The sequence below is a fragment of the Pristiophorus japonicus genome, chromosome 12 (assembly GCF_044704955.1).
Source record: "Pristiophorus japonicus isolate sPriJap1 chromosome 12, sPriJap1.hap1, whole genome shotgun sequence".
Classification (NCBI taxonomy): Eukaryota; Metazoa; Chordata; class Chondrichthyes; family Pristiophoridae; genus Pristiophorus; species Pristiophorus japonicus.
In genome coordinates, this window is record NC_091988.1 from 195,082,174 (window position 1) to 195,098,697 (window position 16,524).

At 40.1% G+C, this 16,524-nt stretch overlaps 1 protein-coding gene across 1 annotated transcript in view; it reads left to right on the forward strand.

The window, feature by feature from the left end:
• LOC139277100 (calcium-responsive transactivator-like) overlaps positions 1-16,524 on the forward strand; it is a 56,679-nt gene that overhangs the window by 2,063 nt on the left and 38,092 nt on the right. Inside the window, exons 2-3 of the mRNA XM_070895114.1 lie at positions 1,235-1,311; positions 7,227-7,311. Of these exons, the coding sequence (XP_070751215.1) occupies positions 1,235-1,311; positions 7,227-7,311 (162 nt within the window). The remainder of the gene's footprint in view (positions 1-1,234; positions 1,312-7,226; positions 7,312-16,524) is intronic.

The window sequence follows — 16,524 nt, forward strand, 5'->3', positions numbered from 1 at the left end:
CTTTTTTTTTAAAAACAATTAATAAAGTTTCCTCACATTTTATTTGCATATTTCTATAATCAGAATGAACCACTAATTGTATGTGGCGATTGGATTATCCACCCCTTCCCAAACCCAAGCTCTTTGCAACTGTTTTACATGCAAGATCTTAACATTCTAAGTTTCTAGAAGAAACATGCTGTAAATGTACACAATGAAGAAAGTAGGACTTTAGTGTACTCAGTTTGAATACATTTATGCCAGAGGACAGAATAATTTAGTGTAAAGGCAGACTAATGCTCAAATAGAAAGCTGGTGCCTGGAAACGAGAAGTGAAAATAACTTGCATTGATGTAGGATGAAAGCTTGTAACGCAAGATACTGAATAATTAGCAAGAACATACCTCCTACTACAGAGTGCCAATTTTATTACTTTTTTTTGTTTTGTGGAGTCACCAGTGACTGGATTTCACTAAAATATATGCACCATAATTGGGAGATGACATACAATATTTCTCAAATTATTGAATGTCTGTCCCGGCACAAATTTTTCAACTCCAAACAAAACTAAACTGGCTCACTCTCTTCATGATCAACTGATTGAGGATTCTACTGCGGGGCTGGCAGAAGACCAGTAAGTAATTGGTGCAATGTCAAAAGAGGAGAGTGTCATTCTGTCATTTATGAAGAATTGATATTTGGATCAGATAATCCAAAGAGTATGTCCAAAAACCATGTGCCTACATTTTTGTTGAGTTTGAGATGGACCTTTACACAAGCATTTTGGTATGGCTGCTTATTAGTTGCTTTCCAGTGATCAGCTCAACGATGCCTCAGTTACCAACAGAAAACAGTATCCTTTATGGGACAGAAACCAATTTTAATCTCCAAAGTAATCGTCCAATGTTTTAAATTCTGCAGTGATATGGATCCAGAGTGTTATTTTTGTTCTTGAGCAGCAAATCAAAGTAGATACTGTATCCAAAGCTGTTCTGCTAGTTTTTGTAACCGTGCTGTTGAGCTGCAACTCAAACACTGTAAAATGTGACATTCATGTGGTTAAAAATCGAGTGATAATTGCAGGCTAATCTGCTATACATTTCTGTTTACCATGAGCATTGTATTTTTAATAGCTCATCAGTGCTGTACCCCAGTGAAGTGAATATTTAAATGTGAACAGTATTAAATTAGCTATAACATTTGGTTTGTGGTTCCTCAATGTAACTAACATTTTCTAATGATTTTTGATTTTTAGATGTTGGATGAAAACAATCACTTGATACAGTGTATCATGGATTACCAGAGTAAAGGCAAAACTGCAGAATGTTCTCAGTAAGTTTAAAAAAAAATTTCATTTGAACTTTGTTTTAAATAAAGTTGGCGAAGTCGATTACAGGCTCAGTTAACATCCCTACCACTGTAGAACATGTGAGTGTTTATCTTAGACTGCACCTGTGAATACAAAGAGCCTAGCATCTATATGTATGAGCAGTTGGGGGAATTGAGTGAGGTTGCTTAGGGACAGGTTCGATGTTGAGGGAATATGTCTGAAGATAATACAATGTAGTCAATTTAGGATTGTGTTCTCAAAATGATACTTATTAGTAGAGACCAGTACAAATACCAGACCTGGGACCGAGGTACAGGGGTCACGGGTCTTGGGATTACTAAGACCACTACAGCACTGATGTGGAGATCTTTGTCCAGCATAAATGCTCAATTTTCCAGTATATTTTTCTGGTACTATTATTATACATCTATTGGTGTGTACTAAATAAAAAGTAATATATTGAAATGGCAAATATATATATCTTTATCTGTTCACAAGAGATGGGTATAGCTAGTGGGCTAGAGATTGTAACAGCAATGGAAGGTTTGATGTGACTCAAATTTAAAAGTTTTGTGGGTTTCACAGTCTTATTTATGATTTAACTCTGACTTGATGATTTTTAAATGTTAAGGCTTATAGTGGGCATATTACCATCCATACAGGATGGTAACCATTTTTGTCAAGCACAATGTATAATTCAGTAAGTATATATTTTTGTTGGCAAGTGACCACGCATTTTCTTGTAAAACTTTCTCTTCCTGTTCTGATATGAAGCTGTATGGCACTAAGGGTGTAAGACTGCTGTGGAAATGGGATGTACAAGCTCACCATCAGAAAAGAAAAAGCCAAGAACATTGTTTTTCAAAAAATGCTTGAGAGTGTGCTAATGGCCTGTAATTTGGGGTTCTGCTGATTTTGTATAAACTGTTCACATTTTGCTTTGTGGTATGTGGTGGTGTCTGAATCTCAGGATTGACTTGTACCATTATACCTCCCTCCCTAATATATATTATTCGGTACCTTTTTGAATAATGGCAGAATATTACAGGTGATCATTATGCTGGACTTTCACTAGTGCTGATTTGGTTACTAATACAAGACCTGTATTGCCTAAATGCAGGCTTTAGTTTGAAAAGTACACTCCTGAGCCCAAAATAATGTAACCCTTTTTATTTTGTGAAAACATACAAATTGCAAGCACGGTGCAATGATCTGTCATAGTAGAATAAACCGTAGAGTAACTTGCGACATCCACTAGGCGGGGATGAGCCAGCAGCAGACTTGAACTCTATTTCCATTTAAAAAAAAAACACAACCAGCTAATCATTATATTCTACAAAATGCAATCCAAAAAATGCCATTATTGGTTTTCTAAACCATATGAAATTGAAACAGTTGAACAACTGATTATGAACAAATTATAAAGATAATTAGGCTATTTACACTAATGTATTATGTTTGAGTTGATGCATAGTGTGTTGCTATTTGGTTTTCTTCAACACATTTAGTTTTGACATGGGATCTTGTTTATGATTTATATTCTTGCATTGCATTTAGTTTGGTAGAAAGGTATTGACATATGGAAGTGTGCATTGTCCATGGAATAAAATACTGGGTGCATCATGGCCAATTTTATCCAGTTGAATATTGTAAACTTGGTGTGTGCTGACTTTTGTCTCTGTATGGTGGATAATAGATACTCCAGTGACATTATAAGATGTAATGCAATCACTGGGTTCAGATGACATAACTGATTTACTACCTTAAATTCATTTTATTAATACATTTACATCAATTAATGATTTTTCATTCCAATAGTTTTTCTTGCCATTGCAGGAGCTTTCTTTGATTCAGAGGTTTTACTGATGTCAATAGTGCTTTGTGACGTGCAGCAAATGGTACTGCCAGCTTAATGATCTAGAACCTGAAGGTATATAGGATCATGTGACAGACACTTCAGTATTACTAAATAGATATTTTATTCACTGAATTTTGTTATTTTTGGGTGTTTAAAATTCTGGTATTTTTGGGTGTTTAAAATTCAATAAACATAAATCAGGGTTTTGGTAAAATATAATGGTAGGTAGGTATCATTGCCTAGTATGTGAAGTTCAACTAACCCTTAAAGTATTTCTGGGTTCAGGAGTAATCACTCAAGCCTGTTCCACCATTTCAATTAGATCCTGGCTGATCCGTATCTTAACTTCGTCCACCTGCCTTGGTTCAGTAACCCTTAATACACTTGCCTAACAAAAAACGATCTCAGTTTATCTCAGTTTTGACATTTTTAATTGACCCCCAGCTTCAACAGTTTTTTGCGGGGAGATAGTTTCAGATTTCCACTACCCTTTGTGTGAAGAAGTGCTTTCTGACATTACCCCTGAATGACCTAACTCTAATTTTAAGGTTATGCTGCATTGTTCTGGACTCCCCCACTAGAGGAAATAGTTTCTCTCGAGGGTAGATAATCATCGTAAACACCTCAATTAGATCACCCCTTTTTTACTTGCCCTCTATTATATTTGCCAACTTGAATATCTTTCTCTATGCTTGATTTATTTCTTTGCAATTTTTTCTGTTCTTTTTTTCTCCCCTGGTTGTTCCTTTTCTCCCAAATTAAAAGGACGATCACATTAATTCTTAGTATTTTAGTTTTTATTCAGTCCAGCCACTCCAATGATCCAATTTTCTGTCTTTCCTGTCTTTCCCTCACTACCACACCAGAGGCAAGAATTAATGAAATAATGGGAGTGGTAGCTGTCAGTGAATTTATCAGGGAGAGCACTTTGAGCTGGGGAGTAATTTTTTGAGTATTAACTGTATTGGATGATGTGCAATGTTGCACGTACTGTTACCAGACCTTAAATTATTTCAGGGGAAGGAAAATCTGGGGAAATACTTATTGTTGAAAGTACATCCTCATTATTGCATTAGATTATTATGATGGACTCAGTAGTAGATTTTTTTTCACATTGGTAAAAATGTGAAATGTTCTTGCTGTTATGGAGACCCAGATAACATTGCCAATGGAGCGCATCGCAGGTCTTCTGGAGTGGTTTAAAAAGAAACAGCAGGGCGCAAGCAGGAACTGCTCTGGGGTCAGTTGATCTCAGAAACTGCATTTGTTTGGGAAATCAGCTGGGTTCATAGTAGCGCTCTCAAGCTATTTTGAAGCTTTCCTGTAAAAAATGTTCTGGGATGCTCCTTCTTATTAGTGATGTCACTGGAGCAGCCTTGCCCAGGGAAGAGGGCAAGGAGGAGGACTTGATTTGAGAGTTTCTGTGCTACTAAGCAGAATAATGCTGGTCTATTATATTCTCTTGCTCTGTAATATTGGGGAGGTGGGATTACTACCTGGACTTTTCTCTTTTAGTATGCCTAGTGCCAACTTTATAACTGTAGGTCAGTAACTATATTTAAAATTAATTCTACATTTCCAGATGCTCTAGTCTCCGATTTCAAGCTGCACTGCAATGGGCACTTGTTATAGGTGTTTGTAAATTGATACATAGCTAGCTCACAAGATGAAGTGTCTTGTGTTGAAAGGGTGGCTGAAATCTAGGTGGTAGATCTGCCACATTCTAAAGTGTGTATCTCCTAGTCATTGATAGTGGCTTGATATAATCCATAGAAATGTCTGCAAAACATTTTGTCCTAGGCTCCTGGCTGAAGGAGATTTGAGTGAAGACTGTGAAACAGCATTAAAACTACAGTATTATAAAGTCAAATGAAAAAAATCATAATGTATATTATTAAAATGCACTGAGTGCTTATGGCAGAATCAAATCTGAAGTTACCAGACATCCTTACTATTTTCACACCACAAGCTAGTAAGCTTTTTTTTAATGAGATATTGTGTATAAATTATAAGTTACTTAATTTTTAACTACTCCATGTAGAAAATGAATCGCAGATTACATACAAAAGTACAATAATTAGTAAGAATGAATTTGTAGAATTGATTTTGATTTGAATTTGTGACTTGCCTTCTCACAGCTGAAAGATAGTTTGAGGCTCCATTCACAAATCTTCCCATTTACTCTGAATTTTGGGAGCAGTTCTCCTCTAATCTCAGCCATTCTTAACTAAAACACACATCTATTAATTGATTTAGTTGTTTATTTTTTAAGCCTGGTTTGTGACACTATTGTCTCAAGTCTTTGGCTTCTGGTTGGTCCTTGTATTCCATCTTGTCAATCCATTTCTGTTTATGGCTCAAATTCTGCCCAGGTAATAGTCATGAAATTGCTCTCTTAGTGGAGGTTGTCATTGGGCAACCTTGTGTGTAGTCACTAGCCTATGTAGTCATTGAGCAGGATTTGCCCTGTTGCTCTACCATCTGCTGCAATCGCTTTTCCTCATTTTGGCACCGCTCAAGGCTTCTTTTCTCTTCTCTTGGGACATGCTGCTATATACAAAGGACATCCTGTGGAGAAGGTGTATCTGTCAGAAGTTCAGCCAAGCCTTGCTTCTCTTCTAGACAATGAGATCTGATGAATGCAATGGTTTACATGAAAAGGGAAATCACCAATTAAATCTAATATCAATGCACAGAACACTGGTTCCTGGACTAAAACTGCTGCAATCATTTTGTTAACCTTACTGTAACAAATTTAGTGTCAAATTTAAGGACATTGCTTGAGAATGGGAGGGGAGAGTAGAAACTAGTCTTAACATTAAGCAGGAGTATGTTTGTTAATTAATTATATCAAAACCAATTCCTCTTGTGAAGCAAAATTTGGACATACCAAACCTAACAGTCATTGTACTTGATGAAGCCATTAATCTTCTGTTGAAGGAAAGAGCAACTAGAGAAGGTTTATTAGGAAGTGTCCCTAGGGCCCCTCCTTAAAGGATGGGACTCGCCAAAATGTTCTGCAATGGACCCCAAAATTCATTGGAAGCAATAAACTATAATGACTGCTAAAATTATGATTTCTAAAGTTGACATTACCGTTCCTTTCTGTAGATTGTTATTGTTAGCATCTTGGGTAGCTGGTGGATGCTTCACGAAGGAAAGATTCATTTAAGGCAAAGTACTGGCAAAAGATGGCAGTAGTTGTTCTTTATGTGCTGGCCTTTCAGTCTTGACCTTGTTTAGAATGCAAAATATTGGATTCCTTGTGTACATCTAATTTGTATAAGGATGTGCACATTCCAGTGGCAGCACTTGCCAACCATGTATTATGACCATGTCTATATATCCATCTGGTGTCAGAAAACATGGGTCTTTGTGTCACTGTTCAGTGCTAGCTCCCTTTCTATTTTATACCCAGAGGCCATTTTAGTGTGAGTTGGGGAAGAAGAGGTTTGGGAAAATGCAGATGATTTTTTGTTTCAATCCTGTTACTGGAATTGGTTAATTCAGCACATGACCATAGATTAGTTCAGCACTTGGCCATATTTGGTATTGTCAACTTTTTACTTTAGTTTATTTTGGTTAAATTGAAAATCAAACCATTTTCCTGCTATGTCGCCCTTGTAATTCACCATACCTGATTCATTTGTTTTACTCTATTACCTAATAATTCACTCAAGTGTAGGTCCATTGAATGCAATACAATATGGAGCAGAAAAAATGGTTACTTAATAATGCATTCACATAAGTGGTCTATATGGGAATGCCATCTACAGCTACATTTAGATTCTGATTGGGTGGGGGGAGCTAAACGCCACTTCTAATGTCTATTTGAGCTATAAATTAATAACCGAAATTGATCCTGTATTAGGAGACCACCTTCAAGAAGTCATGAGGTTTATTTTCAGATACACTTCTGTAGGTCAGGGCCAGACCCAACCAATGAAAAGACATGAGTTCATCACTACCATTCTTATCATTATTGCAAAGATTTACATTAAATGCATTCCACCATGAATTTAAAATAAAAACTTTTACTTGTGTTCTTCCATTTCTTAGATACCAACAAATGCTGCACAGAAATTTGGTTTACCTGGCAACAATAGCAGATTCCAACCAAAACATGCAGTCGTTGCTACCTGCTGTAAGTAATGCACCACCAGGGTTGTAGTAAGCTCAGAGGCAAAGAAGGACTACAGTTGTGGATGAGATTTCTAGATCAATGTTATTAGGATACTCCTGTAGTGATTTGTGGGGAGGAGATGGAATTAAATGCTATCAATGTTATTCCTGTTATGCCTGTTAGCATTTAATTCCATCTCCTCTCTGCAAATTACTACAGATCTGGCTTATTGCTGTACAATGGTATACTTTGGTAATAATTAACAAAGAAATGCATATTTGGAGTTTCACTTGCAACCTTTTGCAAAATGCACAACTCTTGATTAACTTGCAGTCCTTTGGCAAATGGCAAAACCGCTTTTCAATGATTATCCTACCCCTGGTGCTGATCTGTTATTAAGGCTCTTTCTACAATTTCATTGAGCTGTGGATCTATTACATTTGTGAAAGGATTCTTGTAATGCAGTTGTGGTGCAATATTTTATTTATATCAAGGGTTTGGAGAACAAAAATGAAATGACATCAACCCAAACCTATATTGAATAACAATTTCTCTCAGTAACATTGTTGGGCAACCTCTGTGGTCCATCAGACTTTATTACCAAAAAGTGAATTGTCTTTGCGTTGGTTTGAATACACTCTTTACAATCGTCGCAGTAGAATAATTTGAACTACCAGAATTAGCAGAACTCTAATTAAACTGGTAAAGTATTTATTGAATACTGATTTAAAAGGGCTTACCCTGGGTTTAATAATATGCAAAGATTTTAAATGAACAAATGTGTAGTTAAAATAACAAACCAGATTTCAATTTACAATAATCTCAAACTTCCTGCCAATAAAAATTGGTTTTCTGTGGATAGAAGCTAATTGATTGATTTTAAAAGTAAAGATCACTTTATTTAAAAAAAGCATGTATAGTGATTTAATAAAGGAAGAACTTGCATTTATATAGCACATTTCATGACTTCAGGATGGCCCCAAGTGCTTTACAGCCAATGAAGTACTTTTGAAGTGTCGTCACTTGTAATTGTATGAAACGCGGCAACCGATTTGCACACAGCAAACTTCCACAATCAGCATTGACACATGTAAATGACCAAATAATCTCTTTTTTCAGGTGGTGGTTGAGGCATAAATGTTGGACAGGACACCTGAAGAACTCTCCTGTTCTTCAAATAGTGCTGTGAGATCTTTTATGCCCACCTGGGAGGGTAGGTTGGGCCTCGATTTATCATCTCATCTGAAAGTCTGTGCCTCCAACCGTGCAACACTGAAGGAGTGTCAGCCTAGATTTTTGCTCGGGTCTCTGGAGTGGAGCTTGTAGCCACAACCTTTTGACTCCGAGGCAAGAGTGCTACCACTGAGCCACAAACTGGCTCATTTTAATGTTCACAGAATCATAGCAATTTACAGAACGGAAGGAGGTCATTTTGGCCCATTTTGTCCGCGCTGGCTGACAAAGAGCTATCCAGCCTATACCACTTTCCAGCTCTTGTAGGTTACGGCACTTCAAGTACGCATCCAAGTACTTTTTAAATGTGGTGAGGGTTTCTGTCTCTACCGCCCTTTCAGGCAGTGAGTTCCAGACTCCCACCACTCTCTGTGGAAAAAGTTCCCTTAAATCCCCTCTAGGCCTCTTACCAATTATTTTAAATCTATGGCCCCTGGTTGTTGACCCCTCTGCTAAAGGAAATAGGTCCTTCCTATCCACTCACTGTTTATTTCATCTAATATTTCACACTCCTCCTCCCTGATTGCAATGTCTGCATTCCCCTCTCTTTTGTGAAAACAAATGCAAAGTATTCATTAAGAACCATACCTACTTCTTCCGCCTCTACATACAGATTACCTTTATGGTCTCTAATAGATCCTACTCTCTCTTTTTTAAAATTTATCCTCTTGCTTTTGATGTATTTATAAAATATCTTTGGGGTTTCCTTGATTTTACTTGCCAAGATCTTTTCATGCTCTCTCTTTGCTTTCCTGATTTCCTTTTTTAATTTCACCCCAGCATTTTCTATATTTCCCCAGAGTTTCTGCAGTATTGAGCCCCTTGATCGCTTTCAAAAGCCACCTTTTTTGTTTCTTATCCTACCCTGTATGCCCCTTGAGATTCAGGGTGCTTTAGATTTTAGTCCCACCCCTTTTTCTATAAGGGAACATACTTGCTCTGAACACACTCAATCTCCTCCTTGAATGCCACCCACTGCTCTGACACTGATTTACCTTCAAGTAGCTGTTTGCAGTCCACTATGGCTTTCCCCTAATTGAGAACTTTTATTACAAAAGCAAAATACTGTCGATGCTGGAATCTGAAATAATAACCAAGAATGCTGGAAATCTCAGCAGGTCATGCAGCATCTATGGTCTATCTTCCTGGTCTATCTTTGTCCTTTTCCATAACTACCCTAAATCTAACTGAATTATGATCTATAGCACCAAAATGCTCTCCCACTGATGCCCCTTCCACTTGCCCAGCTTCATTCCCTAAAACGAAGTCCAGAACAGCCCCTCCCTTGTTGGGCTTGCTACATACTGGCTAAAAAAAATCTCCTGAATGCCTTTTAGGAATTCTATACCTTTTCACACTTATTCCATCCCATTTAATAGGGTGGTTGAAATTCCTCTACTATTATTGCTCTGTAGTTTTTGCACTTCTCAGAAAATTGCCTACATATTTGCTCTTCTATCTCCCTCTGACTGCGAGTCTATAGTACACTCCCAGCGGTGTAATCACCCCTTTATTGTTCTTCAATTCAATCCATATGGCCGATTTGATGATCCTTCAAACATATCATCCCTCCTCACAGCTGAAATTATTTCTTTAATCAATACTGTGGACCCCTCCCTTCTTTTTATCCCCCTCTCTATCTTGTCTGAAAACCCTGTAACCAGGAATGTTGAGCTGCCATGTCTCAGTAATAGCTATAATATCATACTCCCAAGTGTCTATATGTGTGTTCTGAACTCATCTACCTTATTCCCTAGACTCGTTGCATTGAAGTATACACCATTTAGCACTGTAAAAACTCCCTTGTTGTCTATTTTCTAGCCTTTGTTTCCTCTGCCTTCCAAATTCACTTTCTAATTTTCTTTGTTTTACCCCCTTCTGAATCTACTTTCAGGTTCCCATCCCCCTGCCAAGCTAGTTTAAGCCCTCCCCAACAGCATTAGCACCCCCCCCCCCCCCCCCCCCGTGAGGATATTGGTCCCAGCTCTATTGAAGTGCAACAAGTCCTGCTTGTATAGGTCCCACCTACTCCCAAAAACAGTCCCAATGCCTCAGGAATCTAAAGCTCTCCTACCTGCACCATCTCTCCAGCCATGCATTCATCTGCTCTATCCTCCTGTTTCTGTACTCACTAGCACTAGAACGTAGCACCGGGAGATTACTACCTTTTGAGGTCCTGCTTTTTAATCTTTCTCCTAGCTCCCTAAAATCTGCCAGCAGGACCACAGCCCTCTTTCTACCTATGTCATTGGTACCGATATGGACCACGACCTCTGGCTATTCTCCCCTTCCCCCTCCCCTTCAGAATGTCCTGCGCCGCTCCTTGACATCCTTGACCCTGGCTCAATGTTTGCTTTTTGAGCTCATGAAGCGGAACTACTTTTTCTTTCTATCTAGTATTCAAATCAAGTTCTGCCAAATCATGTACAGGATAGGAGTATCAAAGTCCTTCAGTCCAATGTTTTAATGAAAATCTCCGATGAATCCGCTTCCCACACCCGCCATTCAGTTGGCTTTTCTGAATGAAACTGGCAATTTATGACATTCTAGACCATTTTATGTTGTCTTGCAAGTACTAGGAGCTGTCTGGGATGAGACGGCCTTGACCCCTTTTACGTAAGACCCCTACACCTGCCATAGAGAACTTTTCAGCCCAATTGGAACAGACTTGCGAGGAAGCAACGAGGATAGAGCAGGGTCGAGACGGGGAGGAAAAAAAATCCAGGAGTGACATCACAGGATTGCTAGTAACTGGTTGGTTGATAAAGTCACACTTTTTTTTTCCTTCAAGTTGGGGGCCGGGGTTAAATAACGGTTAGGAGCTAGCAGAGTAGTACTATATTAAATTAGTAACTGTTAATAATATATATTAATAACTTGAATTAGATACATCTTAGTCTTAAGTTTCTGTATAGTAGTTAATAGCCTATTAAATAGAGGCATACCCTGTGCCATGTGGGAAATCCAGGATGCTTCGTCAGCTGGAGGAACTCCAACTCCGGGTTTTGGAGCTTGTTAAACAGCTGGTGCAACACCACTGTGATGCATCCGCAGGGCTGAGAGCTTCGTGGATAGCACGTTTCAGGAGGTGGTCACCCCACAGCTTAAGAGTGTGCAGCCAGAGAGGGAATGGGTGGCCACCGGACAGAAAAGAAGGACTAGGCAGGTAGTGCAGGAGTCCCCTGAGTGCATCTCATTCTCCTACTAGTATTCGGTTATGAATACTGGTGAGGGCGATGGTTCCTCTGGGGAGTACAGCCAGAGCCAAGTTCATGGCACCATGGGTGGCTCAGCTGTACAGGATGGGGAGGAAGAGTAGTGGGAGAACAATAGTAGTAGGGGATTCGATAATCGGGAGCAGACAGGCAATTCTGCGGCTGCAGACGTGACTCTAGGATGGTATGTTGCCTCTCTGGTGCCAGGGTCAAGGATGTCACTGAGCAGCTGCAGGACATACTGAGGAGGGAAGATGAACAGCCAGAAGTCGTGGTCCATATTGGTACCAAAGATGTAGGTAGAAAGGGGGGTGAGGTCCTGCAGGCAGATTTTAGGGAGCTAGGAAAGAGATTTAAAAGCAGGATCTCAAAGGTAGTAATCTCTGGATTACTCCTGGTGCCACGTGCAAGTGAGTATAGAAATAGGATAGAATGGATGAATGTGTGGCTGGTGAAATGGTGCAGGAGGGAGTGCTTCAGATTCCTTGGGCATTGGGACCGGTTCTGGGGGAGGTGGGTCCTATACGAGCCACAGGGCTTGCACCTCAACAGGGTCGGAAGCAATATCCTCGCAGGGAGGTTTGCTAGTGCTGTTGGGAAGGGTTTAAACTAATTTGCCAGAGGGGTGGGCACCAAGATGTAAAATTAGAAAGTGGAAATAAAGTGCTCAAGGAATTGAGAGGCAGAGAGCATGAAAGTAAGAAATAATAAGGTATTGGGTGGGGTTCAACTAAGAGAGAATACAGGCTGGTCTAAGATGGATTTACTGTGTGTGAATGCACAAAGCGTAGTAAACAAGGTAAGTGAACTGCAGGCACAAATAGCCACAAGGGAATATGATGTTGTGACAATAACTAAGACCTGGCTCAAAGGGCAGGATTGGGTATTAAATATTTCTGGTTATAAGGTGTTCAGGAAGAGAGGGAATGAAATATAGGAGGTGCTGTGGCAGTATTGGTTAAGGAGAATATTAATGTATTGGAGAGGAGGATGTCCTGGAGGGGTCAAGGACAGAATTCATGTGGCTAGAGTAAAGAAATAATAGAGGTGCCATTAAACTGCTAGGTGTATTCGATAGACCACCAAACAGAGTGAAAGATATGGAGGAGCGAAAGTTGCAGAGAAATTAGAGAAGAGCAAGAACTATAGGGTAGTAATAATGGGGGACTTCAACTATCCTAATATAGACTGGGATCATAATAGTGTAAAAGGCCGAGAAGGAGAAGAATTTCTGAAGTGTGTTCAGGAGAACTTTCTTGAGCAGTATGTTTCCAGCCTGACGAGGGATCTGGTTCTAGGGAATGAGGTGGGTCAAGTAGACCAAGTGTCAATAGGTGAACATTCGGGGAACAGTGATCATAGTATCATAAGTATTAGATTAGCTATGGAAAAGGACATGGAGCAATCTAGTGTAAAAATGTTTAACTGGGGGAAGGCCAATTTTAGTGGAATGAGAACGGATCTGGCCTGGGTAAACTGGATTCAAAGATTGGCAGGCACAACTGTAGTGGAATAATGGGCTGCCTTTTAAAGCGGAAATAGTTTGGGTACAATCGAGGTACATTCCCATGAGGGGGAAAGGTACGGCAACTAAAGCCAGAGCTCCCTGGATGACGAAACAGATACAAAATATGATGAAGCAGAAAAAGAGCGCGTATGACAGATGTTGGGTGCAAATACATCTGAGAATCAGGCTATATATAGAAAGTTCAGATGAGAAGTGAAAAAGAAAATAAGAGTGGCAAAGGGAGGGAAAAGGAATAGAATGGCAGCCAACATAAAAGGTCATCCAAAATCTTCTATAGTCAAAGGAGGGGTGGGGCCGATTTAGGAACCAAAAGGACACCTATGCATGGAGGCAGAGGGTATGGCTGAGATACTAAATGAATACTTTGTATCTGTCTTCACCAAGGAAGAGGATGCTGCCAGAGACATAGTGAAGGAGCCGGTAGTGGGGACATTTGATAGGATAAAAATTTGATAAACATAGAAACATAGAAAACAGGTGCAGGAGTAGGCCATTCAGCCCTTCGAGCCTGCACCACCATTCAATAAGATCATGGCTGATCATTCCCTCAGTACCCCTTTCCTGCTTTCTCTCCATACCCCTTGATCCCTTTAGCTACAAGGGCCATATCAAACTCCCTCTTGAATATATCCAATGAACTGGCATCAACAACTCTCTGCGGTAGGGAATTCCACAGGTTAACAACTCTGAGTGAAGAAGTTTCTCCTCATCTCAGTCCAAAATGGCCTACCCCTTATCCTAAGACTGTGTCCCCTGGTTCTGGACTTCCCCATCATCGGGAACATTCTTCTCGCTTCTAACCTGTCCAGTCCCGTCAGAATCTTATAAGTTTTTGAGATCCCTTCGCATCCTTCTAAACTCCAGTGTATAAAGGCCCAGTTGATCCAGTCTCTCCTCATATGTCAGTCCCGCCATCCCGGGAATCAGCAAGAACGTCCTTCCTCAGATTAGGAGACCAAAACTGAACACCATATTCCAGGTGAGGTCTCACCAAGGCCCTGTACAACTGCGGTAAGACCTCCCTGCTCCTATACTCAAATCCCCTAGCTATGAAGGCCAACATACCATTTGCCTTCTTTACCGCCTGCTGTACCTGCATGCCAACTTTCAATGACTGATAAACCATGACACCCAGGTCTCGTTGCATCTCCCCCTTTCCTAATCTGCCACCATTCAGATAATATTCTGCCTTCGTGTTTTTGCCACCAAAATGGATAACCTCACATTTATCCACATTATACTGCATCTGCCATGTATTTGCCCACTCACCTAACCTGTCCAAGTCACCCTGCAGCCTCTTAGCATCCTCCTCACAGCTCACACCGCCACCCAGTTTAGTGTCATCTGCAAACTTGGAGATATTACACTCAATTCCTTCATCTAAATCATTAACGTATATTGTAAAGAGCTGGGGTCCCAGCACTGAGCCCTGCGGCACTCCACTAGTCACTGCCTGCCATTCTGAAAAGGACCTATTTATCCTGACTCTGTTTCCTGTCTGCCAACCAGTTCTCTATCCATGTCAGTACATTACCCCCAATATCATGCGCTTTGATTTTGCACACCGATCTCTTGTGTGGGACCTTGTCAAAAGCCTTTTGAAAGTCCAAATACACCACATCCACTGGTGCTCCCTTGTCCATTCTACTAGTTACATCCTCTCAAAATTCCAGAAGATTTGTCAAGCATGATTTTCCTTTCATAAATCCATGCTGACTTGGACCAATCCTGTTACTGCTTTCCAAATGCGCTGCTATTTCATCCTTAGTGATTGATTCCAACATTTTCCCCACTACTGATGTCAGGCTAACCGGTCTATAATTACTCGTTTTCTCTCTCCCTTTTTTAAACAGTGGTGTTACATTAGCTACCCTCCAGTCCATAGGAACTGATCCAGAGTTGATAGATTGTTGTAAAATGATCACCAATGCATTCACTTTTTCCATGGCCACTTCCTTAAGTACTCTGGGATGCAGACTATCAGGCCCCAGGGATTTATTGGCCTTCAATCCCATCAATTTCCCTAACACAATTTCCCGCTTTTATAAGGATATCCTTCAGTTCTTCCTCCTCACTAGACCCTCGGTCCCCTAGTATGTTCAGAAGGTTATTTGTGTCTTCCTTCGTGAAAACAGAACCAAAGTATTTGTTTAACTGGTCCGCCATTTCTTTGTTCCCCATTATCAATTCACCTGAATCTGACTGCAAGGGACCTACGTTTGTCTTCACATATCTATAGAAGCTTTTGCAGTCAGTTTTTATGTTCCCAGCAAGCTTCCCCTCATACTCTATTTTCCCCCTCCTAATTAAACCCTTTGTCCTCCTCTGCTGTATAACAAAATTCTCCCAGTCCTCTGATTTGCTGCTTTTTCTGGCCAATTTATATGCCTCTTCCTTGGATTTAACTCTATCCTTAATTTCCCTTGTTAGCCACGGTTGAGCCACCTTCCCCGTTTTATTTTTACTCCAGACAGGGATATACAATTGTTGAAGTTCATCCATGTGATCTTTAAATGTTTGTCATTGCCTATCCACCATCAACCCTTTAAGTATCACTCGCCAGTCAATTCTAGCTAATTCACGTCTCATACCATCGAAGTTGCCTTTCCTTAAGTTCAGGACCCTAGTCTCTGAATTAACTGTGTCACTCTCCATCTTAATAAAGAATTCTACCATATTATTGTCACTCTTCCCCAAGGGGCCTCGCACAATAAGATTGTTAATTAGTCCTTTCTCATTACACATCATCCAGTCTATGATGGCTAGCCCTCTAGTTGGTTCCTTGACATATTGGTCTAGAAAACCATCCCTAATACCCTCCAGGAAATCCTCCTCCACCGCATTGCTATCAGTTTGGTTAGCCCAGTTAATATGTAGATTAAAGTCGCCCATGATAACTGCTGTACCTTTATTGCATGCATCCCTAATTTCTTGTTTGATACTGTCCCCATCCTCATTACTACGGTTTGGTGGTCTGTACACAACTCCCACTTGCGTTTTCTGCCCTTTGGTATTCCGTAGCTCCACCCATATAGATTCCACATCATCCAAGCTAATGTCCTTCCTTAATTTCCTCTTTAACCAGCAACGCCACCCCACCTACTTTTCCTTTCTGTCTATCCTTCCTAAATGTTGACTACCCCTGGATGTTGAGTTCCCAGCCTTGGTCACCCTGGAGCCATGTCTCCGTGATGCCAATTACATCATATCCATGAAGAAGAGGTATTAGAAAGGCTGTCTATACTTAAAGTAGATAAT